This window comes from Nerophis ophidion, linkage group LG22, assembly GCF_033978795.1.
Source record: "Nerophis ophidion isolate RoL-2023_Sa linkage group LG22, RoL_Noph_v1.0, whole genome shotgun sequence".
Classification (NCBI taxonomy): Eukaryota; Metazoa; Chordata; class Actinopteri; order Syngnathiformes; family Syngnathidae; genus Nerophis; species Nerophis ophidion.
This window is the reverse complement of record NC_084632.1, coordinates 29,166,377-29,191,578: the sequence shown is the minus strand read 5'-3', so window position 1 is coordinate 29,191,578 and position 25,202 is coordinate 29,166,377. Positions and strand designations below refer to the sequence as shown.

Genomic DNA, 25,202 nt, shown 5'->3' with positions numbered 1-25,202 from the left:
CCATTTCATAATTATTCCAAAAGTTGCACAAATCATGAAAATATGTTGTGTAACCACATTCCAGCAACAGCCTCCTAAGGCCATGTCTACATGAATATGAATATTTTTCCACAGGTTAAATTACTGCTGTGGACAGGTAAAACTGAGATTTTTGGTTTTTACATAAAAAGTTTAGAAACCTTATTTAACAAAATAACATGAAGCTATAGACTTATTGGTGCCGTTTTGTGCAGCATGTTATAAGGAACATTCATAAGTTTTCCGGGGCTGTATAAAAGTGTGTGCTGATTTTAAAGCTTATATATATATATATATATATATATATATATATATATATATATACATATATATATATATATATATATATATGTGTCACCAAGGCTTCTGATTGGTCAAAATACACATGCAAGTTAGTAAATGTGTATTTGTGTGCACATAGATTTTGTTACAACTACACTTAAGGGGATGGAGATTTTATTTTTAACATCGTTGAGAAAATATTTGTAGTTGAGTGTACATGGCCAGTTACACAGCACAATGTCTTCCTTACTTGTATGTACTTCTTCAACCATTTACACACACCTTACAGAAGAATGATTCAGCAAAAGTTCCCAAAGTCAACTTTCTTGTGTGTCTTCAAGAACCAGCTGTTGGGAAATTCACCCTAAAAGCAAAGTTCAAGTCCTTTTGAAAAACCTCAGTCTTGTTTTCATGAGCGAGACTTCATCTTCTTGCGTACAGACTTGCCTGGACGTTTCTGAAAGATAATGTCAAGAAAATCCAAATCATCTCCACAAGCAAGTGCACCCAGGTGTTGCAATGTTCTCAAACTCTAACAGTCCTTAAGTTTTATATGGCATTTTTTTTTTGTTTTTTTTTACTTTTGCTCAAATGTCTAGAACTTAAGTCCAAAACACTCACATACACACACACACACACACACACACACACACACACGGGCGCACACACATATATACAAACAAACATATATACACACACACATACATACATATATATTAATACATATATAGTGTGCATTTCTACCTTGAATGGCAATCTGATATGAATTTTCAATACGATTTACTTACAATACTTTTTAAACCATTATGTTTCAATACGATTCGATGAAGATGGATGCTTTGCATGGTCAAAAGAAAATTAAAAATATCATGTCAGAACAATTTCATGTGTTTACTTTTTAAAAAAGACATACAAAACAGGCTATTCCTGTATTAATTATTAGCAAATAGAACAATCAACGTCAAGGCATTGCAATCCCCAAACTTAAAGAAAAGAAGATGTGTGAGTTAAAAAAATATAGAGTATGATTACAACTGTAAATATTTTTTCTTCTGTTGATTCTTAGTTTAGTTGTATTTTTCTTAGTTCTACATCCTTAAATGTTAAAGTATCAAATTTGATCAAAAGACTGGAGGGTTGTGATATTCACAAACAAAACAAATCTACTAACTAGTTCATTAACAAGAACGATAAGTTTGTTTTTATTTGACGCGTGACAGTGATCAAACATTCTCATCTGTACCATGGCAGAAACAGCGGCAGCTTTGTACAGAATGCGTGTGCGTCTCTTCTCTGCTCAGACAGGAATGGACTTAACTGTGATTGCACTTAGAAGTACAACTAAATGTTTTCAGTGCAAGCTGTCTAAAAGCAGACATTCAGTAGACAGGGCCTGGGAAGAAAGGCTCACAGCAGCACCGATTGTACGTTGAAGACAAAGTGATACATCCACAAAAGTTGCTAGATTTGTCGCTAGTCGCTTTTGAAAGAAAGTCACAAAGAGGAGTTGGAAAAATACTGGATTTAGCGAGAAAGTAGCCAAGTAAACAGCACTGCGCTGATGAGATGTGTGTGAAAATTAAAGACGCAAAGACCCGCCTTAGGTTGTTTCTGATTGGTTTACACTGCGTGGTGCCTTCCGTTCACGAGATTTAGGTACAAGATTTTATGGATTGGTCTGTGATTGGTTCTTGCGGTAAGTCAGTTAGAATTACTGTCTGCCATGTTGCTCTGTCGTCAGTTGCAAATGACAACGGTATTCTCGTATTACATCACCACAAATGTCTCTCAAGATTAAGTATTGGAAGATAACTGCCAGTATCATACACCTGTAAAGGATTTGACATTGAAATGTAAAATTTTACATTTAAAACATTCCTATAAGGAAAAAATATGAATAATAGGTCAAATAATTAATAGTAACAATTATGGCAAAAAATTTAATGGACCAAACTAACCAGCCTTTGTCCCCTGAAGGGTAAAAATTGCTCCTTGTGTGTAACTTACATTTTGTTTCCCTCCCTTTCCTTTCTTCCCTCCTTTGGCCCCCTTTCCATGAGCCACCTTGCCACGGAAAGCAGAAACATCATTGCAACTTTCTTTGGTGTTCCACTTCTTTCCGCTCTTCTTGCCTCCAAAGCCAAATTTCTGCTCCTTATATTTCCTCTTGGCATTGGCTCTATAAAAATGAGCATTCACAAAGGTTAGGAAAACACTTTTTATCGTTACTGATGCAAATTAAAACTAAGAAATGTACCCTTTCTGGTTCATTGCTTTGTTGGAGCTCTTAGGAGTGTCTTTTGTTGCTGTCTTGTCTCCTTCCAAGAAATCCAACTTGTCAATCATTCCTGAAAGTGCAATAATCAGAACAGTTACAACTTGTCAACCACTGAGAATTTTAGAGCAAAGAAAGGAGGTACATACTATAAATACACAACTACATATTTATCAACACAGTAAATCAAGAGTTTGGTTTGAGTTACACTGGTGGAACATCCACACTTTAGTGAACAAACCTTTCTGGTATTTCTTAACAGCAGACATCATTGCCTTTTTCTCCTTCTGTCTCTTTTGGATCACTTGTATTTGGACCTGGCATGACAAACACAATCATTAATAGAGACGAAAAAGAACGATACTATTGTCCTCCCTTTCCACTTATCTTACCTTTTTGCCAAACTTCCTTTGTTCGCGGATCTTCTTGGCCTTCTCTGACTTCTCCAGCACCGCCTGCTTAGCAAGCAGCTTTTTCCTGATCTGGATAGTGAATCATACGAGAAATGTGTGCATATATTTAATTACATCAATTAGAATGCTTTAAAAAAAAAGGTACAAAGAAAGGGTTGCTAACTTTTTAGACATTTTCAAACTTTGACGGTTACATAAGAAATTAACAAGAATGTACAATATTGCAGTCCATCCATCCATTTACTACCACTTTGGGGCTGAAGCTTATTCAAGCTACTTAAAAGGGAACTGCATATTTTTGGGGGAATTTTGTCTATCGTTCGCAATCATTATGAAAGACATGTTTTTTTTTTACATTTTAAATATTAAATTAACGTAAATAAAAGTCTGCTCACAGCGGAGCCAACACTATTCCGCCCATAAAATCCAATAACCATTTAAAAAGGGTCAACAACACTACATTTATATTTTGTGACTGGAATATTGATCAAGTATTAGTGATATTATTATTATTATTATTATTATTATAAGCACTAACGCAGACAAACTATAGCAGCGCCGTCAGTGATTACTACAGTGTGTGCCTATGTTTACGTCATCGGGTGGTCTGCTGTTTCCTTGCTTCCCTGCTCCTTAGAAGTTTATTGTAGATCATAAATCATGCCTCTCACCTGGAAAGTAGATGGCTGAGGATATAATCAGACACGTTGGGACACTATGACAGCCATTTAGGACCCGAATATGGCCAGAACGACACAAAAAGACGCTTGGGCCCCCAAACTCACACGGATTCTTCGCAAGGATTATGAGACAATCTTCATCTAAATGGAAATATATGAACATTCCAGCAGTTGGCATTCTAATGAGAGTAGACCTTATTTAGGTGTGATCAGAATTATTCAACCCCCACACAATTTTGGTGTTTTAGCAAGTTGGATATTTATTCCGTATTTTGTTTATAGTCATATCAAATAAAAATGCATTAAATAGGCAAATGCAACTTGAATTACAACATTATATTTTGTAACATACCAAACAGGGTAATTTCTCTTAATATCTCATTGACAAAATTATTCAACCCCTTGAAGATTATAACTTAAGAATAGAATTTGAATAAGGTCTTTTCAATCAGGTGTTGAAAACCCCTTTAGATGTGATTAGAACCATAACGAGCAACAATTAAACTGATTGAAAAAGACTGTGACGCTCAAATTCTGGTAGATGGTAAATGGTGTATTTGCAACATGGTGAAGTCCATGGAGTGGTCAAAGAAGTCAAGAGAGGAGGTAATTTCTCTTCATAAGAAAGGATATGGATAAAAGAAAAAAGCAAAGCCATTACACATTCTAAGAGACAGAGTTGGGAGCATAATTCGCAAGTTTAAAGCTAAAGGCACAGTGGAAACACTACCTGGGCGTGGTAGAAAGAGGATGCTGTGTGCGTAGTGGTGAAAAACCCCCGGGTAACAGCTGAGGAACTACAACAGGACATTGCAGAGGGGGGAACGCAGGTATCGTCCCAGACAATAAGGCGCGCACTACGAGATGAAGGCCTCCAGGCCAGAACTCACAGGCGCACCCCACTTCTGACTACCAGGCACAAGAAAATAGACTCCAGTATGCCAAAAATCATCTGGACAAACCCCAAAGGTTTTGGGAAACTGTTCTATGGAGTGATGAGACAAAACTGTAACTCTTTGGTCCTATGAATCAACGTTATGTCTGGAGGAGAAAAAAATGCAGCTTACAAAGAGAAGAACACCTTGCCTACTGTTAAGCATGGTGGGGGGTCAATCATGCTCTGGGGCTGTTTCTCTGCCTCAGGTACCGGGAATCTCCAGCGCGTTCAAGGTATTATGAATTCTATTTCCTACCAGGATATATTAGCTGCAAATGTCATGAAGTCAGTGACGAAGCTGAGGCTTGGGAGACGTTGGACCTTCCAACAGGACAACGATCCCAAGCATACCTCCAAATCAACATCAGAGTGGTTGCAGAAGAACTGCTGGAAGACTCTGGAGTGGCCTTCACAGTCGCCAGACCTAAATCCTATAGAAAACCTGTGGTGGGACTTGAAGAAGGCAGTTGCAGCACGCAAGCCCAAGAATATGAATGAACTGGAGGCCTTTGCCCAAGAGGAATGGGCTAAAATACCTGTAGACCGTTGCAAGAAGCTTGTGTCCGGTTATGTATCACGTTTGAAGGATGTAATTACTGCCAAAGGGTGTTCTACTAAGTACTAAAGATGCATGTAACTAGGGGGTTGAATCATTTTGTCAATGAGATATTAAGAAAAATGTCCTTTTTTGGTATTTTGTAAAATACAATGTTACAATTTAAGTTGCATTTGTCTATTTGACACATCTTTATTTGATATGACTATAAACAAAATACGGAATAAATGTCCAACTTGCTAAAACACCAAAATTGTGTGGGGGTTGAATAATTTTGATCACAACTGTAGTAATTGATTTTTATTAGTTTTGGTTCTAATAAAGCCTGCAGTGAGCAGAAATCAGTAATGAAGAAAAAAAAGCAAACATCATTAAACGTTGTTGAGATGAATATACTGCATATACTTAAAATGACCAAAATACATAACTATTAAATGTCATTATACATATGCTTGTTAGTACATTATATATCAACTTAGATCACGTATACAAAACCCTAATTGAGGTGTTTGAATGTTTTAGGGGCTTTATAGGCAGAATTGAACAGCTCCCATAAGCTCCATTGTAAAATGAATTTTGATCACATTCACTTAATATTTAGTATGCATTGAAAACAAAATACATCCATCCATGTCTCTCATAATGATTGTGAATTATTGGCACAATACATTTTTCATTTATCTTTTGATGGAATGACATGTTGACTATCGGCCAAGTCCTACAATTGAATTACATTTTTAATGCCCCTGTATATCGCATTTAACAGGCAGGTGATTTGAACTTAATGAAAAAGACTGAAAATAAGCCTGGAGTCTGGGGGCCGCAGGTCCCCAGCCAGGTCCAGGGTAGGGGACAGGGGGCAAATTACCAATTTTTCTAAAAAAAAAAACAACAAAAAAAAACACGGAATTCCGCTAAATAGCGGGAATCTGGGATCCCAGAGTCAACATTTTGGACTGACAGAACTAAAAAATACAAACCATATAGTCTATTCAGCAATTTCCTTGTATAGTTTCATAGCTGCTGGAGGACTTGAGAGGCTGACTAAAATGAATGATGTGTTTTGATGTCTGCTGGTGTTTTTTTAATTGTTGCTTGTTTTTTTATTTATCTAGGAAATATATGACTAAATCTCCAACATGAAAATATGTATTTTGTTGTGTGTTTGAGTCATTCCAGAAGCACAAATAGGCTGGAGATGTGATCCACAGCCTCGCACACATAATTGTCAGTGTGCATTTGTTTCTGTTGTCTAGCTTAAAATTCAGAAAAGGTTTAACTGATTGCTGCCGATTCAACACGTCACACACAGGTAGGAGCATGAATGTGCAGAAAATGATCCTTTCCTTGATAAAAAACCACTATATGCATGCAAAATCCTAATATCAATAATGCAATCTGCACCACTTTTCAAATGCACACACATTGTTAGTAGATTACACGACAACTCATAGTACCCGCTATTTAATTTTTTGTATATGCTGTCTAGCGCGTGTTATTTGATCTTAGTAAATCAAGTCCTTAGGGTACTACTGTGCCCAAAGTTGTGAAAGTTGCACATCTATTTTAATTCCATTTTGTAGTTATAAATAGTGTCCTCAAAAATCTAAATATTAAAAGCGAGACATATATTTATGGATTTGTTTCAACTAAAAACAATTCGTAATTTTAAGGCTTTAAAAGACTCCGTGGATAACTTGTGAACCTACCAATTGCAGTATTTAAAATGACTCAACATTAAAAATTGCCTATAATACTACATAACTTTGGAAAAAAAAAGAAGTCTTATTTTGTAATATTATTTTACTTCAAATAACTATGAATTCCCACGGCCTTATTCCACCCCTTTTAAATCCTGATCACAATATTAAGCACAGATTAGAATAGTAAACAGCAGTCACCTTCTGCATTTGCTGATCGGACTTGGCCATCTCAGCAAAGTAGTCGTTGGGCCTCTTGGTGGAAATGTTGTGCTTCTTCAGGAGGGGCAATGCAGCAAGAACTGTTGCTTGAGCTTGACGGTAGCTGTGAAAGAATTTAACAGTCAAAACAAATCATTTTTAAATCAAGTTGAATGCCTACACAAACATGTACAATCCAAGAGAGCTGTTGAAATATTCACAAGGTGGTAGCTTTAGAGATTAAACGCAAACACAGCATCCAACAGTGACCAGACGGAGATCAATATTTAAGACGATGTAGCTGAGATAGGCGCCAGCGCCCCCTGCGAGCCCAAAAGGGAATAAGCGGTAGAAAATGGATGGATGGGCTCTAAAAACCAGACACACAAGAACATGTCCTCATTCCCCACCAATCGCCTTTCAGGCACGGACGGTGTGTTTGCAAACATGGAAAAAACTGACATCAAATCTTAGCCACACAAACATAAAACATTAACACCAGCTGGTCGTATGAAATTATATAGCCTATTATTTGCGCATTAATGACGAGTGTTGTACCGAAAACTCAACCACTGAAAAAAGACTTTGATTCCCGAAAACCGCGCCACCAAAACCGGGTGTAATCAAAACGGCCGCTATCCTGGAGCGTCGGTAGCATGTCTGCGATCTGGACGTCCATCCATCCATTTCCTACCGCTTGCTTGCGGGGGGAGCTGGAGCCTATCTCAGCTGCATTCGGGCGGAAGGCAGGTACATCCTAGAAAAGTCGCCACCTCATATCCCAGATAAACTCATGGACAGCCGTATACAAAATGTGCAAATATTAAGAGGACAGGCAGCTTTTAAAGAGGGAAAGTCCAACTGGAGCAACAGAGCTAAGCAAGTAGGATGTCATGCTCACTAAAGCTTGCCTTTTGTCAGGGACTTTGAGGGACAGAATTATAGTCTTTAAACACAACTGCATTTTATAACAACACCATAAAAAGACGCTAAGATTTGTTGATTTGTTTGTTGCTAGTTGTTTTGAATAAAAAAACGAATTAAGTCTCTAGACCCCTAAAAAATATCAAAGTACATATTAAAGTAAAAGCGGCAACAATTGAAAATATGGCAAAACAATAAAAAATATGTTAATATTGATTAACAGTATCAGATTTGATTTTAAATGTATGTATACATTTCTTTAGCCTTTTTAGAGAGACACATTTTGGAAAAATTTTGCAAATTACTTGACGTCATGATGACCACAGCCATAAAACCACGCCAGTCAAGGGGAAACCCTGCTTTTGTCTGTGTGATTGTGTCTGCACCCCGAAACTGTCAATCTTAGGGCAGTGGTCCTTAACCTTTACTAAAAAAAGCAATATTCCCCCTTCTTCCACCAAACAAAAATAGTCCAGGGCCACAAAACACGACTAAAACTTTTACAAGTTGTAAACTATTTTTTAACCATTTTACAGGGCTATTGACCCCAAAAAGGACAGAAAATGGATGAATGAATTTTCCCTAAATGATGAACAAGACACAATAAAATAATATTAAGATATCAATGCTTAAAAGTGAACTTAAGATGTGGACACTTACAAGAACATTTCCCTCTGGAAATCATCCTCTGCATCGACGTCTCCATTGCTGACATTTGGTATTTTACCTCCAGTCTTCGCAAAGATATCATCAACTGGTGGGTTGGTACGGTCCAATCTCTCTACCCAGGGAAGGTCTCTCTTCAATTCTCCCAAGCACAGTTTCAAACCCTCCTGGATAAAGCAATCATGTCGTGAAGGAGCTGTGCGCAATCAACTTAGGAATATTAAATATACAAACGGTCAAAATACGTTATTATATCACTCACCACATTATTGGCACACTTTTTGGATTTGTCCACCACCAAGTTCATTCCAGGTTTCAACAAGCCTTTTGCAAAAGCTTCTTGGAGCTAAAAGAAAACAACGGGGATTTGATTATTAATGTATCATCTGACGCTGACATACATATAAATGGAGAAAGAATACAAATTGTCAGCCAATATAAATATATTTGATTAATAATAGATTCAGAGCTTTCCTTTAAAGCCCATATTGGCAAATTGTGTAAAATAATCAAGTCTAATCTCTTAAATTTTCATTCAATTCGAAATGAAATGTCAACTGAAGCTGCAAAATTGTATTTGCATTCGATGATTTTCAGCCACTTCAACTATTGCCTTACCAGCTGGTCTCAGGCTGGTCAGAGTTTAAAAAAACAACAACATTGGAAATCTTGTCCGAACAAGCAATTAAGGTTGTGGATAAAAAAACCTTGGCACTATCCTTCACTGTGCAATTCTAAAACAATACAGTATTTTGAACTGGGACAGTCTTCACACATTTGCAGACTTAAAACTGACCAATAAAGTACTGCATGAATTGGCTCCAGATCCCCTGGCAGAGTTCATCAGCCAAAGACACAGCCGTGAGCGTGTTACTCGAGGCTCTGCCAGAGGTGACTGTTATATTCCTCTGCGCAGGAGCACTTTCAGTAAGTCGGCCTGGTCAGGAGTGCAAATGTGTGGAAATCAGTACTTGAGGAGGTTAAACTGGTCACAATTTACAAGGCCTTCACAAAATGTTTTAAATGTGGCTTATCAACGCCTACAGATGCCAGCACTAAAAGATTAACCTGTTTTGATGCTAAAATATATGTTATGTTGTGATGTTGCATTTTATTTTGTATCATATTGTATATTTATTAGGGCTAGGCGATATATTGAATATACTCGATATAACGCGGGTTTGTCTCTGTGCCATATAGAAAATGACTATATCGTGATATTCGAGTATACGTTCTCACGCAGTTGCTTTTAGCTGGGGGCATTACACTACAGGCGTTTCTCACTCTCTTGTCTCTCCTCACAGAGACATAAAACAAGTGCACCTTGGTACATACGTCACATACTGTCGCGCAGGCAACGTCATATGCTCTCGCGGAGCACAGAGGTAGCGGCATGGGTAATGTTAGCTGTGGTGCTAGCGGAGTGGTGCGAGTGGTAATAGGAGAGAGAGAAAGAAGGTGTGAATCTGGTAACAAATGAAGAATAATTAATTCCCAAGAAAAACAGCACAGGGTCCATCGTCTGGCGGTGGATTGGCTTCAAGCTGGAAGATGTTGAACAGACAACCGTAATATGTCAAGTGTGGGGCTAAAGCGTTGCTACAAAAAGTAGCATTATTGCTAATTTGTAGCATGACTTGAAAAGTCACCCGCTAGAGAATAAAGAGTGCTTACTCCGCATATCAACATCTCTGTTCGGTGCCACACCCACAAAATGCACAAGCAACCATTTCCAGATCAACACCTGTGAAACAAATAGTCAACAACAGAAGGAGATAACGTCTGCAGGAACCTACAACAAAGCAACGGACATACACTATTTGATTTCCTATTATGCAGCTTATTTTTATTTGACAGTTATTGAAATATCTTGTGGGACATCATGCACAAAAGATCACTTTGTATATTTTAAACTATTGTAGTGGTGTTCTGTACAGAAAGTGCACTTTAATTTAGTGTTGTTTTGACATGTCATCTAAGTGACATCATGCACAAAAGTGCACTAATAGTTCATTTTAAAATATCTCTGACAATATTGCACGTTCTGTTTTGGAAATGACATGAATGTTTGTGCCACTGCTTAATAGCTGTTTAATAAATACAGTTTAGTTGTGATTTCCCTCTCTGCATAAACGTTTAAAATGTGCATATATTGATGCAGTATGAACAAGAATACTTTAATGTAGACACATATAATCATCATACTGCTGTGATTATACGTATCAATTGTTAATTCAAGGCCAAGGCAAAATATCGAGATATATATCGTGTATCGCGATATGGCCTAAAATTATCGATATATCAATAAAAGGCCATATTGCCCAGCCCTAATATGTATTGTGTGCTTTTTTCTTTTACTCTCTCTTTCTTTTCTTCTATCCATCCATTTCTACCGCTTATTCCCTTTTGGGGTCGCGGGGGGGGGGGGGGGGGGCGCTGGCGCCTCTCTTTCTTTACTTTTAAAATGTAATTTTACTGCCTTTTTTAAATCATGGCCAGGGGACTACAGATGAAAACTAGCCTTCTGGCTAATTCTGCCTTTTTTAAAACCATGTGTGGTTATGTGTTTTATGAAAATGCATTTTCTCTATGAAATAATCTGTGTGTGAGTTTTCCTTGCCCTTATGTGGACTCTACCAAGGATGTCGTAGTGGTTTGTGTTGTGGTTTGTGCAGCCCTTTGAGACACGAGTGATTTAGAGCTATATAAGTAAACATTGATTGATTGATTGAATCTAATTTAATAATCAAACCGTCTCACTGTAGTGAAGACACACAATTTAATGACATTGTCGTTTCAGCTGCAATATAACAGTCCTCAAGATGACGACGAGAAACAGCTTTAATAAAGACAGCAGAAAAATTACATCCATCCATTTTCTGCCGCTTGTCCCTTTTCGGTGTCCCGGGGAGTGCTGGAGCATACCTCGGCTGCATTCGGTATTTTCGGAAAAATAAGCTTTGTTTTCAAAGGGAGATATATATGGCATTTACGACCCAAAAACACACCCAATCTGTAACAGTACTCTAATAGCTAGCTGCTAATGTTAGTCAAAGATAGGAGGACCCACCTCACTGTCGGATAATTCGCTGTTTTCGTCTTCCGATTCCGCGCCAAGCATCTCGTCCTCATCTATTAGTTCCATGGTTTCACTTGCAATAACCATATGGCTAAAATGTGTTTTTTACGTAATACTGAATAAGAAGGAGGACGACGTGATTTCACGCCACACATTTACCAAACTCTCACGTGGGGAGGAGAAGAAGTGGTTTGTGTTTGTGGTCCTCTACAGTATATCCGCCGACCAAAACACGTGTATTACCAAAGGTTCCGACAGGAAACAGAATTAAAACTAAAACTAAAAATAAAAAGTCAAACGTATGAACAAAACAAAATAGGTTACTATAAAAAATATGAAATAAAGAATGTTTTAAAATTGTACGTGCGTGCTTTGTTATGAATGCGGAAGTGTGTGTACACTACTGTAATGTTTTTTTTGTTTTTTTATTATTTTTTTATGTTTATTTACAAATTTCAACATCAACAAACAGAAGAAAAAACAATAATCAAAATAGTTCAACAACAGTATAAAACATTACAAAACATTAAAAACAGTACAAAAAAGCGCCAGGGGGTTTTAAATTCAAGTAACAAAAATAGAATATAAAAATATATACCGTATTTCCTTGAATTGCTACCGGGGCGCTAATTAATTTAAAACCTCTTCTCACGCCTGCACTTATCAAAGGCATGCAGTAAAAGTAAGTATGCGGTAATTATTTTAAAACCTCTTCTCACTCCGGCACTTACCAAAGGTATGTAGTAAAAATTTGAGTGTGATGTAAGCTTGGACCTTAAATCCTACTGAATAGCTCTTAATCTTCTTCCCTTTATGCGATTTCAAACTACCGGTATTGAAATCAGCCTCCTCCATTTTGAAAATGATGACAGGTGAAGTGTCACTCGTGACGTCATGAGTTTGACCAGGCGGTAATACTAAGCATGCGCTAATTATTTTGGGAAGCGAGTTTGACCCGGCAGTAATTCAAGGCAGGCGCATACTATATGCCCTGTGCGGCAATTCAAGGAAATACGGTATACATAATAAACCAGGTGCAAAGCCATAGGCTAATTCACATTCATTAAATAACTTAAATTTGGAACACAGCATCATCGTTTTAACAGCTTTTTTGTTGTTAGAGGTAGAGAGCGTTTTAAAGTAAAGTTCAAAATCTTTTTTAAAGGCACAAACGACAGGTTGGGTATTGAGAAACTTACATTTATGAACATAAAACTTAGCCAATAGAATAATGAGGTTGCAAAGGTAGAATTCCTTTTCAAATTGTTGTTCATACAGTGTAAAACCAAAATTCACATCTTTAAAGCAAAGCACAAATTTATCATGAATATTGTCCAGGATGAAGCGACAAATACCCTGCCATAGTGATCGAGAGTTTTCACAAGTCCAAAACAAGTGGTTAACAGTCTCTGGATGCATACACTACTGTAATTCCAATTCTAACCATTGAAAGGCAGTGTTGCCAGCCATACTGTATATTAAACCAAACAGTTCTGTTGAATTCAAACACACTTTTAAAATGTTTTGATTCCATCTATTCATCCATCCATTTTCTGCCGCTTGTTCCATTTGTTTGAAAAAAAAAAAGCCTTGATATAAATTATTTTTCTGTTGTGAAACGTGTTCATGCACAAAAGGTCCCAACTTGCAGTTTTTGATTGATTGATTGAAACGTTTAATAGTAGATTGCACAGTTCAGTACATATTCCGTACAATTGACCACTAAATGGTAACACCCGAATACGTTTTTCAATTTGTTTAAAGTCGGGGTCCACGTTAATCAATTCATGGTAATGTTTGATGGAGGGACTGGGTGATACTGCTAAGGTCAAGGTTGATTTATTGCAGGGGTGTCAAACTCATTTTACTGTAGCTCTGGGGCCACATGGAGGAAAATCTAATCCCAAGTGGGCCAAACTGTTAAATTCATGGCATGATAACTTAAAAATAAAGAACATTTCAGATTGTTTTCTTGGTTTTACCTCGGCCAAAAATACAACAAGCACATTCTGAAAATATACAAATCACAAATAATCCTCTTGACAAGACATTTCAAGTAGAGCTGGGTGATATGTCCTTTTATTAATATCTCATAATTTGTAGGCCATGTCACGATACCCGATATATATCTCGATATTTTGCCTTTGCCTTGAATTAACACTTGATGCATATAATCACACCAGTATGATGATTGTATGTGTCTACATTAAAACATTCGTGTTCATACTGCATTAATATATGCTCATTTTAAACTTTCACGCAGAGAGGGAAATCACAACTGAGTCAATTGACCAAAAGTGTATTTATTAAATAGTTGATAAGCAGTGGCACAAACATTCATGTCATTTCCAAAACAGAAAGTGCAGGATTGTACGAGACATTTTAAAACAAGCTATAAGGGGCGGTTTAGCTCGGTTGGTAGAGCGGCCGTGCCAGCAACTTGAGGGTTGCAGGTTCGATTCCCGCATCCGCCATCCTAGTCACTGCCGTTGTGTCCTTGGGCAAGACACTTTACCCACCTCCTCCCAGTGCCACCCACACTGGTTTAAATGTAACTTAGATATTGGGTTTCACTATGTAAAGCGCTTTGAGTCACTAGAGAAAAGGCGCTATATAAATATAATTCACTTCACTTATAAGTGCACTGTTGTGAACGATGTCACCAAGATGACATATCAAAACAACACTAAATTCAAGTGTACTTTTTGTACAGATCGCCACTACAATAGTTAAAAACAAATAAAGTGCACTTTTGTGCATGATGTCACACAAGATATTTCAATAACTGTCAAATAAAAATGAGCTATATAACAGTTTCTTGCGGACTTTATGTCCTTCTGTTGTTGACTTTTTTTTCATACGGTGTTGATCTGGAAATAGTTGCTTCGGCATTTTGTTTGTGTGGCACCGGCCAGAGATGTTGACATGCGGAATTTCAAGGACTCATTCTCGAGCGAGTGACTTTTCAAATGATACTATATCAGCAGTGCTGCTACTTTTTGTAGCAACGCTTTTGCTGCATAAATGTTGAACATATTCCCGCTTGAAGCCAAACTACCACCGGACGTTGAATCCCGTGTTGTTTTTCTTGGGAATTAAGTCTTCCTCCATTTGATACCAGATTCGTACCTTCTCTCTCTCATATCACCACTCGCACCTCACTGTTAGCATCACAGCTAAAACTACCATGTCAGCGACATGATGTTGCTACCTCTCTGGGAGTTACACTCTTTATGCACTTTTCTCATTTCTAACAGAAACATTTTGGGGCAATGAAAGTACCAAATAACAATGTGTTTGAAGCAGAAGCGTAAAATGGCAGGTTTTATGTTTCATTATGTTTGCGGGGGAAGAGCCACAGCCACGCTTGACAGATTTGCTATTGCATTGCGACATCCATTGGACACATTTAGAACAGCAGTTTATTTCATTAAATAACTTCAGCTCATTTTTATACTTGGCAAACAGATCTGGCGGGCCAGTTAAAACCTGCTTGCGGGCCGGATGTTGTACGTTTGACATCCCTGATTTATTGATATAGCACACTTTTAAAACAGACTACTGCCCCATAGTGCTGTAAAGATTAAAGCAGAATGGTAAAAGATTCAAAATAATAATGATATAAATTACAATAACTACAGAACATCCATCCATTTTCTATTGCTTGTCCCTTTTTTGGGGTTGCGGGGGGGCGCTGGTGCCTATTTCAACTGCATTCGGGCGGAAGGCGGCGTACACCCTGGACAAATTGCCACCGCATCACAGGGCCAACACAGATAGACAGACAAGAGTCACACTCACATTCACACACTAGGGCCAATTGAGTGTAGCCAATCAAACTATCCCCATGTTGTTGGAGTTGGGAGGAAGCCAGAGTACCCGGAGGGAACCCACATAGCCACGGGGAGAACATACAAACTCCATACAGAAAGATCCTGAACGCAGGATCGAACCCAGGACTTCTCAGGACCTTGGTATTGTGAGGCACATGCACTAACCCCTGTACCACCGTGCTGCCCAACATAGAACTGTGGAGAGACGGAGCCGACGGGCCGACGGCGGGGCGGGGCAAGCTTTGGCCCGGCTCAAGATGGCGGCCAGAAGTATGGAGTATGCGGCGGAGCGGGGAGGCGGGGCGTGCCTGGAGCGACGCTGCAGCGATCCAAATCAGGTGCGTGACAAACACACCGGCTCACAATCTGCCTATCTCCTGTCAGTATATAAAAGGGGAGAGGGAGGAGAAATGAAGAAAAAGGAGTTGGAGTGTCCGCAGCATATGCAGCAGTGCCCGACGAGCGAGAACGACTGAGAAGTACCGAACACAGCGACGAAGACGCGGCAGACTGCAGGCGAGGGAGGAGCGAGCAGGAAGGAGGAGCGGCTGAAAAGCGATCCGACCGAAAAGACAAAGCTTAATGAAAAATAAACGAGAGTCAAACCTGCTCAGCGATGTCCTTCCTCAATGGTCCATGCAACCCCCACTGGAAACGGCTTCCTGCTGTCATCCACAAGAACATCTATTCTTTAAAACACAGTAAAAACGGATAGAGTTAGAAGATTACAAATATTAACAATAATAAAAATATCCAATGAGTACAATCCATTCTATATCCAAAACACAGTTATAAATACATAAAAAAACAACAACATAAAAATGTCAATACATATTAGTTTGGTATTGATCCGACACCAAGTAAACACAGCGACTTTTTACTTGAAATGTTTTCAAGATCACTGAGTGATATCGGGATTTTACCTTTTTCATATAATCCAAATAAAACCTGGGACAAAGAATAATTAATTTGTGAACAATTTACCAATAAACAAATAAAACACTATAAGACAATGGCACAGAATCAACTAAATAATGAAACTATTTAATTGTAGTGAGCATAATAACCAACACTACTTTTGTTTCCAAAACCGTACATACATTTTTCCTTGTAAAAAATATACAAGGCCAGGGCGATATGGACATAAACTGATATGCTGGTACTTTAAGGTCGAATCACGATGTCCTATATGTATCAAAAACAAACAAAATGTGCAAAGTGTTGAGTTTAAACTCAACACCACATTACTTTTACTACCAGTGTTCGAAAAAATTACTTAAAAAAAATATTTTATTATAGTTAATTGTTACTTAAAAACTGATGTTAAAGTTTATATGTAGACTGCAGGAGTCCAAGAAGGATCTTATTATACAGATAACCAATTTCAAGCTTAGTTCGGGGAGGTACCTATTCTTCAAATGGAAACACTGGTATTTGTGCCTTCTATAAAATGTGTAGAAGCATTTTTAAAGTACCGTATTTCCTTGAAATACGGTACTAATTAATTTAAAACCTCTTGTCACTCCTGCGCTTACCAAAGGCATGCGGTAAAAATAAGATTGCGCTAATTATTTTAAAACCTCGTCTCACTCCGGCACTTACCAAAGGTATGCAGTAGAAATTTGAGTGTGATGTAAGCTTGGACCTTAAATCCTACTGAATAGCTCTTAATCCTCTTCCCTTTATGCGATTTCAAATTACCGGTATTGAAATCAGCCTCCTCCATTTTGAAAATGATGACAGGGGAAGTGTCACTCGTGACATCACGAGTTTGACTAATTATTTTGGGAAGAGAGTTTGACCCGGCAGTAATTCAAGGCAGGCGCATACTATATGCCCTGCGGCAATTCAAGGAAATACGGTATATGTTTAATTGCTGCTTTTATTTATTTATTAGATGCCTTTTACTGAATATGCACAAGCACTGTGTTAATATTATGTGGTAATGACTTTTATGCTGTATTCTTTGTTTTATGTACTGTATGTTATTTAATGTCTACTTGGACGTTAGAGTCTGCAATAAAGCTTGATTGATTGATTGATTGATTGATTGATTGATTGATTGATTAACCATAAAATACATTTAATTATTAATGTAATAACTCCTTAATAAATCCATCCATCCATTTTCCACCCCGCGTCCAACTTTGGGGTTGTGGGGGGTGCTGGAGCCTATCTCAGCTGCATTCGGGCGGTAGGCGGGGTACACCCTGGACAAGTCGCCACCTCATCACAGGGCCAAGACAAATAGACAGACAACATTCACACTCATGTATTATTAAAAACTGAAAAGAAAAACTCCAAATATATGTAATATGCAGTTAAGAGAAGTTTATAAGAACAGCGTGTGTGTGCGTGTGTGTGCCTTTAAAAGGCGGTGTCTGTTGCCAAGCGACATGTGACGTCAGCGAGGGTTTTTTAATTAACTGTATTTGTGAGCTTTAGAACAGGGGTCTCAGACACGCGGCCCGCGAGACGTTATTCTGCGACCCCCGCCTTAATATGAAAGTTTAATGTTAGTGTGGCTAGTTTTATATGAATGGCGCTTGAAAGCGTTGTGTGCGGAGCTGAAGGAATCTACCAATCACAGCGTGGTATATGGCTCTTGAAGGCGGAACATTGACGTTACTTGCGTGATGCAAGCAGAGAAACGTTTTGCCGTTTTTCCACGAGACCCGCACACACTCTTCCTCCCTCGCTCGCTCGCTCGCCCGCCTGCTCGCCTTCTCTCTCCGCTCTCTCTGTCACTGTGTGTCTCTCTCTCTCGCTCCCTCCCCCGGCGCTGCTGTTACAGTCTGCGCCGTGGAGATGAGCGGTCCAGTAGCTTCCGATGCATTCCAACGAAGGACCGAGCAACAATACAAAACCGTGGTGCACTGGACACCAGCGCTGATACTCTGACAGGGAGTCACTGGGCGAATCGGACGTGTAACACATTAGTCGTGATGTCCTCCCGTTCGGGGCTACTTGTGCTACCATAACTGTAAACTCCATAGAGTGCTCACAAACACATTCTAGCTGCCGACATGGCGACATACAACCTTCACCAGGGCAACAGCGCATGCTTGTCACTACTGTTGCATGCTTTGTAGTGTATTTCTTATATTCCCTAGCTCAGTGGTTCTCAAATGGGGGTAGGCGTACCCCTGGGGGTACTTGAAGGTATGCCAAGGGGTGCGTGAGATTTTTTGAAAATATTCTAAAAATAGCAACAATTAAAAAATCCTTTATCAATATATTTATTGAATAACACTTCAACAAAATATGAATGTAAGTTCATAACCGGTGAAAAGAAATGCAACAATGCAATATTAAGTGTTGACAGCTAGATTTTTTGTGGACATGTCCCATAAATATTGATGTTTAAGATATATTTTTTTTGTGAAAAAATGTTTAGAATTAAGTTCATGAATCCAGATGGATCTCTATTACAATCCCCAAAGAGGGCACTTTAAATTGATGATTATTTCTAGGTGTAGAAATCTTTATTTATAATTGAATCACTTGTTTTTTTTTCAACAAGTTTTTAGTTATTTTTGTATCTTTTTTTCCAAATAGTTCAAGAAACACCACTACAAATGAGCAATATTTTGCACTGTTATACAATTTTAAAAAATCAATTTAAATTAAATTAAATATTTAATTTAATAAATCAGAAACTGATTACATAGTGCTGTATTTTACTTCTTTATCTCTTTTTTTTCAACCAAAAAATGCTTTGCTCTGATTAGGGGGTACTTAAATAAATAAATAAATGGGTTGTACTTGTATAGCGCTTTTCTACCTTCAAGGTACTCAAAGCGCTTTGACACTACTTCCACATTTACCCATTCACACACACATTCACACACTGATGGAGGGAGCTGCCATGCAAGGCGCCAACCAGCACCCATCAGGAGCAAGGGTGAAGTGTCTTGCTCAGGACACAACGGACGTGACGAGGTTGGTTCTAGGTGGGATTTGAACCAGTGACCCTCGGGTTGCGCACGGCCACTCTCCCACTCAGCCACGCCGTCCCTTGAATTAAAAAAATGTATATACATTTTTGCTGACTGGAGAAATCGAATTATTATTGTTATTACCTATGACTGATTTATTAACTTAATTTTCATTTTGTTCATTTAAATGACGATTTTGTTTTGTGTTGAAAATAAAAATAAAGACATTTAAAAATATATTTTTAAAGAAATCTTTTCTTGCGGCCCAGTCTCACCCAGACTCTGCATCCAGTGGCCCCCAGGCAAATGGAGTTTGAGACCCCTGCTTTAGAAGTTAGCAACGGAAGTTTGTCTGCTCTGACCGCTGTTCTGCCGAATCATTTCACTGGTTTGTGTTACCTCTGGTTGATAAAGAAGACACGTCGGCAATGCGCAGATGCGAATGTGGCGGTGGTCGGTGTAGGCAAAGTTAAGTAGCGACTCCGAAGGCGCTGGACCTTTCCTCAGCTACGATGCCTGCTGGGTCCCCTGCGGCGGCACACCGCATCGGCCGCAAATGGCTGTAAAAAAGGCACATCTGAAGATATCGGTATGGCTGTATTGTTTCAAATATATATGTCTTTCTCAAATATACCGGTATTACCTGTAATACCAGTATACCGCCCAGCCCTACAACATCCATCCATCCATCCATTTTTTAACACTTACCCCTTTCAGGGTCACGGGGGGTGTTGGTAAAATAAAATGTTCCCAAGTGTGTGAATGTAAATGCGTGAATGTTGTCTGTCTATCTGTGTTGGCCCTGTGATGAGGTGGCGACTTGTCCAGGGTGTACGCTGCCTTCCACCCAAATGCAGCAGCTCTACAACATACTCAACCATTTGGACTCCCACCCCCCCAAAAAAAAAACATACATACCAGCATGGTGCGGTTGGGAGAATGGCCGTGCCAGCAACTGGAGGGTTCCTGGTTCAATCCTCACTTTCTACTAACCTCATCACGTCCGTTGTGTCCTTGAGCGAGACATTTCACACTTGCTCCTGATAGGTCGTGGTTAGCTCCCTCCATCAGTGTGTGAATGTGTGTGTGAATGGGTGAATGTGGAAATAGTGTCAAAGCGCTTTGAGTACCTTGAAGGTAGAAAATTGCTATACAAGTATAACCCATTTACCATTTACCATATTTAAAAAAAATGAACAGAGGAAAACTTAAAAATATTCATCTTTACACACGATAATAAATCCAATACTGATACTACCTTTGGTATCAAATCCATCAATATTTAGATGGATCCGCCAACTCTAATTAGATTAGATTAGATTAGATAGTACTTTATTTATTCCTTCAGGAGAGTTCCTTCAGGAAAATTAAAATTGTCAGCACAATTCTATTCAAGATCAGACAAAACATTACAGGGAGACAGAACAGGATCGCTGACGGGTCTGCCAGCTTCTAGCGCCCCTTACAAAAAAGAAGAGATCAGGTAAACAAGTGGGGGGGATGGGAGAAAAAAATAGAAGATTAAAATAAAATAAAATAGAAAAATTGGTCTAAGCCTGGGCCCTGGAGAGGGGGTCCAGACTGAGGCCAAGGGGGAAAAAACAACAACTCATAGCCATAGTACACATCCCTCTTACATGTGTGTAAGAGGGAAACATCAAACATCAAAGAAGACAAAGGACATTAAAGCAGTAGATATAACCAGCCACTTCTACATACAGCTATGAATAAAAAGTAAAAGAGTAAAAACACGTAAAATCATCACTTTACTGTTATTGTATAAGTATTGGCAGCTTTATTTTTTGGCCACCTGGGCCAAATTCTCTAGGGACCGCCGCACTGATGAGGTAGAAAAAAAAATTCATATTTATTTGTGCTCATCTGGTCATTATATTTGTGTCAGTGAGGGAGGGGCAAAAGTACCAAAACGGGGTCTTGCAAAAGGCACCATTGAAGCTAAAACCTCCACAGCGGGAATGATTTTCTTTCACTTTTAAGTTGCGTGCTCTGAGGCAGTTTAGAGTTATGCTTTGTAGTCATGCACCACTCATCACTACATCCCTTGCAGTTGAAACGGTATTGTGCGCATACTGAATGCTAATGTTGTTCTTTGACCAGACATCATGGAAGTTATTCCTCTCTAATAGCAACTTTTCTGTGCAAAGTTTGCATGTTCTCTACGTGCTTGTGTGGGTTCGGTCCAAGTACTTAAACATTCTGTCACCTGGAGATTTTAAATTCCCCAATGGTGTAAATGTTACTGTCACTACTGAAACACTCTCATTTACTGCACATTCCTGTTGGAATTGTATAATTTTTTATCTTAAGATTAGTAATAAAAGCTAAAAAGTAGCATCAGACATTGTTTAACTTCTTCCGGGCGTTTAGCTATGTTTTCAAAAATACAGAAGACATCTGTATCATCAGACATAAGAACTCCTCCTCCTCCTATCCAGGAAATCACAAAAAGCCGCTGCCCGACCGAGGCTCAGAAAATCTGCATACTCCTCCCACCCCCACCAAGGACTGTTTTCACTGCTGGACTCTAAAAAGAGGTTCTGCAGCCTCCGTAGCAGAACCTCCAGCAGGTTCTGTAACAGAATCTTCCCTCATTCCATAAAACTCTTAAACGCACCATAATAATCCCCTTGATTCCCCCCAAAATTGGATTAACTCACTGGAATATAAAGACAATATAACATACATCCATAAACGTCGATGCATATGCAAAAGTGCAATATTTTCATCTGTAAAGTAATCTATTTATTTATGGCGTGGCGCAGTGGGAGAGTGGCCGTGCACAACTCGAGGGTCCCTGGTTCAATCCCCACCTAGTACCAACCTCGTCACGTCCGTTGTGTCCCGAGCAAGACACTTCACCCTTGCTCCTGATGGGTGCTGGTTAGCGCCTTGCATGGCAGCTCCCTCCATCAGTGTGTGAATGGGTAAATGTGGAAGTAGTGTCAAAGCGCTTTGAATACCTTGAAGGTAGAAAAGCACCATACAAGTACAACCCATTTATTTATTTATATCTGCACCTTATTGTTCTTTTATCCTGCACGACAACGAGCTAATTCAACTTCAAATTTGAATGACAGTAAAAGTATGTCTAAATCTAAGTCTACCACTTTCTTGGGGCATTTTAGAAGCAGTGTTTATTTTTCTTTTACCGCCGAAGGTGCGCTCATTGGAGAGAGGCTACATTGACTACTTTGTTTTAGCAATCAAGAATATTTTTGTTGTTTTATCCTTCCTGTTGATTGTCATGTCATGTTCGAATGTACATTGTGGACGCCGTCTTTGCACCACAGTAAGTCTTTGCTGTCTTCCAGCATTCTGTTTTTGTTTTGTTCTTTAGTTTTGTTCTGCATAGCCTTCCCTAAACTTCAATGCCTTTCCTTATAGGCACTCACCTTTTGTTTATTTTTGGTTTAAGCATTAGACACCTTTTTACCTACACGCTGCCTCCCGCTGTTTCCAACATCTACAAAGCAATTAGATACCGGCTGCCACCTACTGATATGGAGGATTAGACGGTTACTCTGCCGAGCTCTAAACAGCACCGACACTCAACAGCAACACATAATTTGCAGACTATAATTACTGGTTTGCAAAAAACATTTTTAACCTAAATAGGTGAAATTATATAATCTCCTACGGCACACCACACTCTGTTTTAGACCATCTTAAATTCTACTTTCTCTCATCCCTGCTTCCTTTCCCTCGTTGCCTCCCTTGCCCTTTCCAGGTTTATCCAAGGGAGCTATTTAAATAATTTCACTCTTCATTTTACAGAAAAGTAACACGATGATAATGCATGGCTCCAATGCTGCTCCTTTACCCATTCTTCTACCACGACTTGCCCCTTTTAGCGCTGATAGGAGTTGACGTCGCATTTCCCTTAAAGATTCTGTGGATGTCCTATGTCAGAGAAAGTTGGCCACCCGGTGCTGCACCGATTAATTTGCCTCTTCGCTTCTCCTCAGTGTCAAGTTAAGAAGAAGAAGTGAGAGAAGAGAGCGTGGCCGAAAGAATGCGAGGAGTTTGCAACTTTGCTCCTACCTTGTAACACTTAAATGAAAACCAAAAGACACCTTTGCATGCAATACTACAATTAATTTTGCAGAAGTCTTTTTTATGACGATGTATCATGCTGGTATTGGTGATACCGATCCGAAACCAATACTTTGTGTAAATATACCGAAAGTATCTACAGTTATGTATTTTTAAATAATAACAGCTCTATGTAAAAACAACAACTGTAAAAATGAAACAAAACTGAGCAAAAAAATCAAAATGTAATGAGAAAAAGCTGACATTTGTAAACAAATTATTATTAATCATATCCTTAGTAATCTATAACTCAAAGAAATGTCTTATTGTTTTTAAGCATTTCTTTAAATAGAAAAATATCAAAATGGCCCCTTATAGTGCACTTTCTGTATTCGGCTCTTGGTGGAAAAAGTTAAAACACACGTGATCGAAAATATTAAAAGTTTTCAAAATGAAATAAAGTATAAACATACTTGAAGTATAGACAAAGTTTAGTTAGGTAATTAAAAAAAGAATAACACAAACTTATGAATTAATTTGGAAATACCATAATAAACACTGTTAAATGTGTAACTGAACATTATGTTATACTGTTAAACAATCATACTATTATTTATTTTACTCTTACAAGGAGAAAAAACTATTGTAAAAATGTATGAAAAATGAGGAAAAAAACATAAAAATACGGTATGCAATAAAAAAAGGTGAAATGTTCTAATAATAATAATATATTTAGTAGGGCTGTGAATCTTTGGGTGTCCCACGATTCGATTCAATATCGATTCTTGGGTCAGGATTTGATAATATATCGATTTTTTCGATTCGATTCTATTCTCGATTCAAAAACGATATTTTTCTGATTCAAAACGATTCTGTATTCATTCAATACATAGTATTTCAGCAGGATCTACCCTAATATGCTGACATGCTAGCAGATTAGTAGATTTTTTTTTTAAAAAGCTTTTATAATTGTAAAGGACAATGTTTTATCAACTGATTGCAATAATGTAAATTTGTTTTAACTATTAAACGAACCAAAAATATGACTTATTTTATCTTTGTGAAAACATTGGACACAGTGTGTTGTCAAGCTTATGAGATGCGATGCAAGTGTAAGCCACTGTGACACTATTGTTCGTTTTTATTATTTTTATAAATGTCTGATGATAATGTCAGTGAGGGATTTTTAATCACTGTTATGCTGAAATTATAATTAATATTGATACTGTTGTTGATAATATTCATTTTTGTTTCATTACTTTTGGTTTGTTCTGTGTCGTGTTTGTCTCCTCTCAATTGCTCTGTTTATTGCAGTTCTGAGTGTTGCTGGGTCAGGTTTGGTTTTGGAATTGGATTGATTAAAAAAAAAAAAAAATCGATTTTTTAAAAATGAGAATCGATTCTGAATTGCATAATGTAAATGATTCGATTCGTATTCAAATGGATTTTTTCCCACACCCCTAATATTTGGTCACCCGTACATAGCTTACACAATATCTGTTTGTAGCATGTTTTAAAATATAAAAGATATCGATATGGCCAACTCATAGTTGGATATTTCAGTATGCAACCCTTGGTGAAAGACTTTTTGACACTCCTGAACTGAACAATCAAACTTATCGATATTTTGATTTGAGAATCAATGTT

General features: G+C 38.3%; 1 protein-coding gene across 1 annotated transcript; it reads right to left on the bottom strand.

The window, feature by feature from the left end:
* Positions 1-457: 457 nt before the first annotated feature.
* ebna1bp2 (EBNA1 binding protein 2) lies at positions 458-11,954 on the bottom strand. Its single transcript, XM_061883659.1, has 9 exons — positions 11,723-11,954; positions 8,915-8,998; positions 8,647-8,819; positions 7,063-7,186; positions 2,968-3,057; positions 2,817-2,892; positions 2,558-2,648; positions 2,308-2,479; positions 458-757 (listed from the first exon to the last, which is right to left on the bottom strand). Exons 1-9 carry the CDS (start codon positions 11,816-11,818, stop codon positions 710-712), a joined length of 954 nt encoding a protein of 317 aa, XP_061739643.1. The 5' UTR covers positions 11,819-11,954; the 3' UTR covers positions 458-709.
* Positions 11,955-25,202: the final 13,248 nt, after the last annotated feature.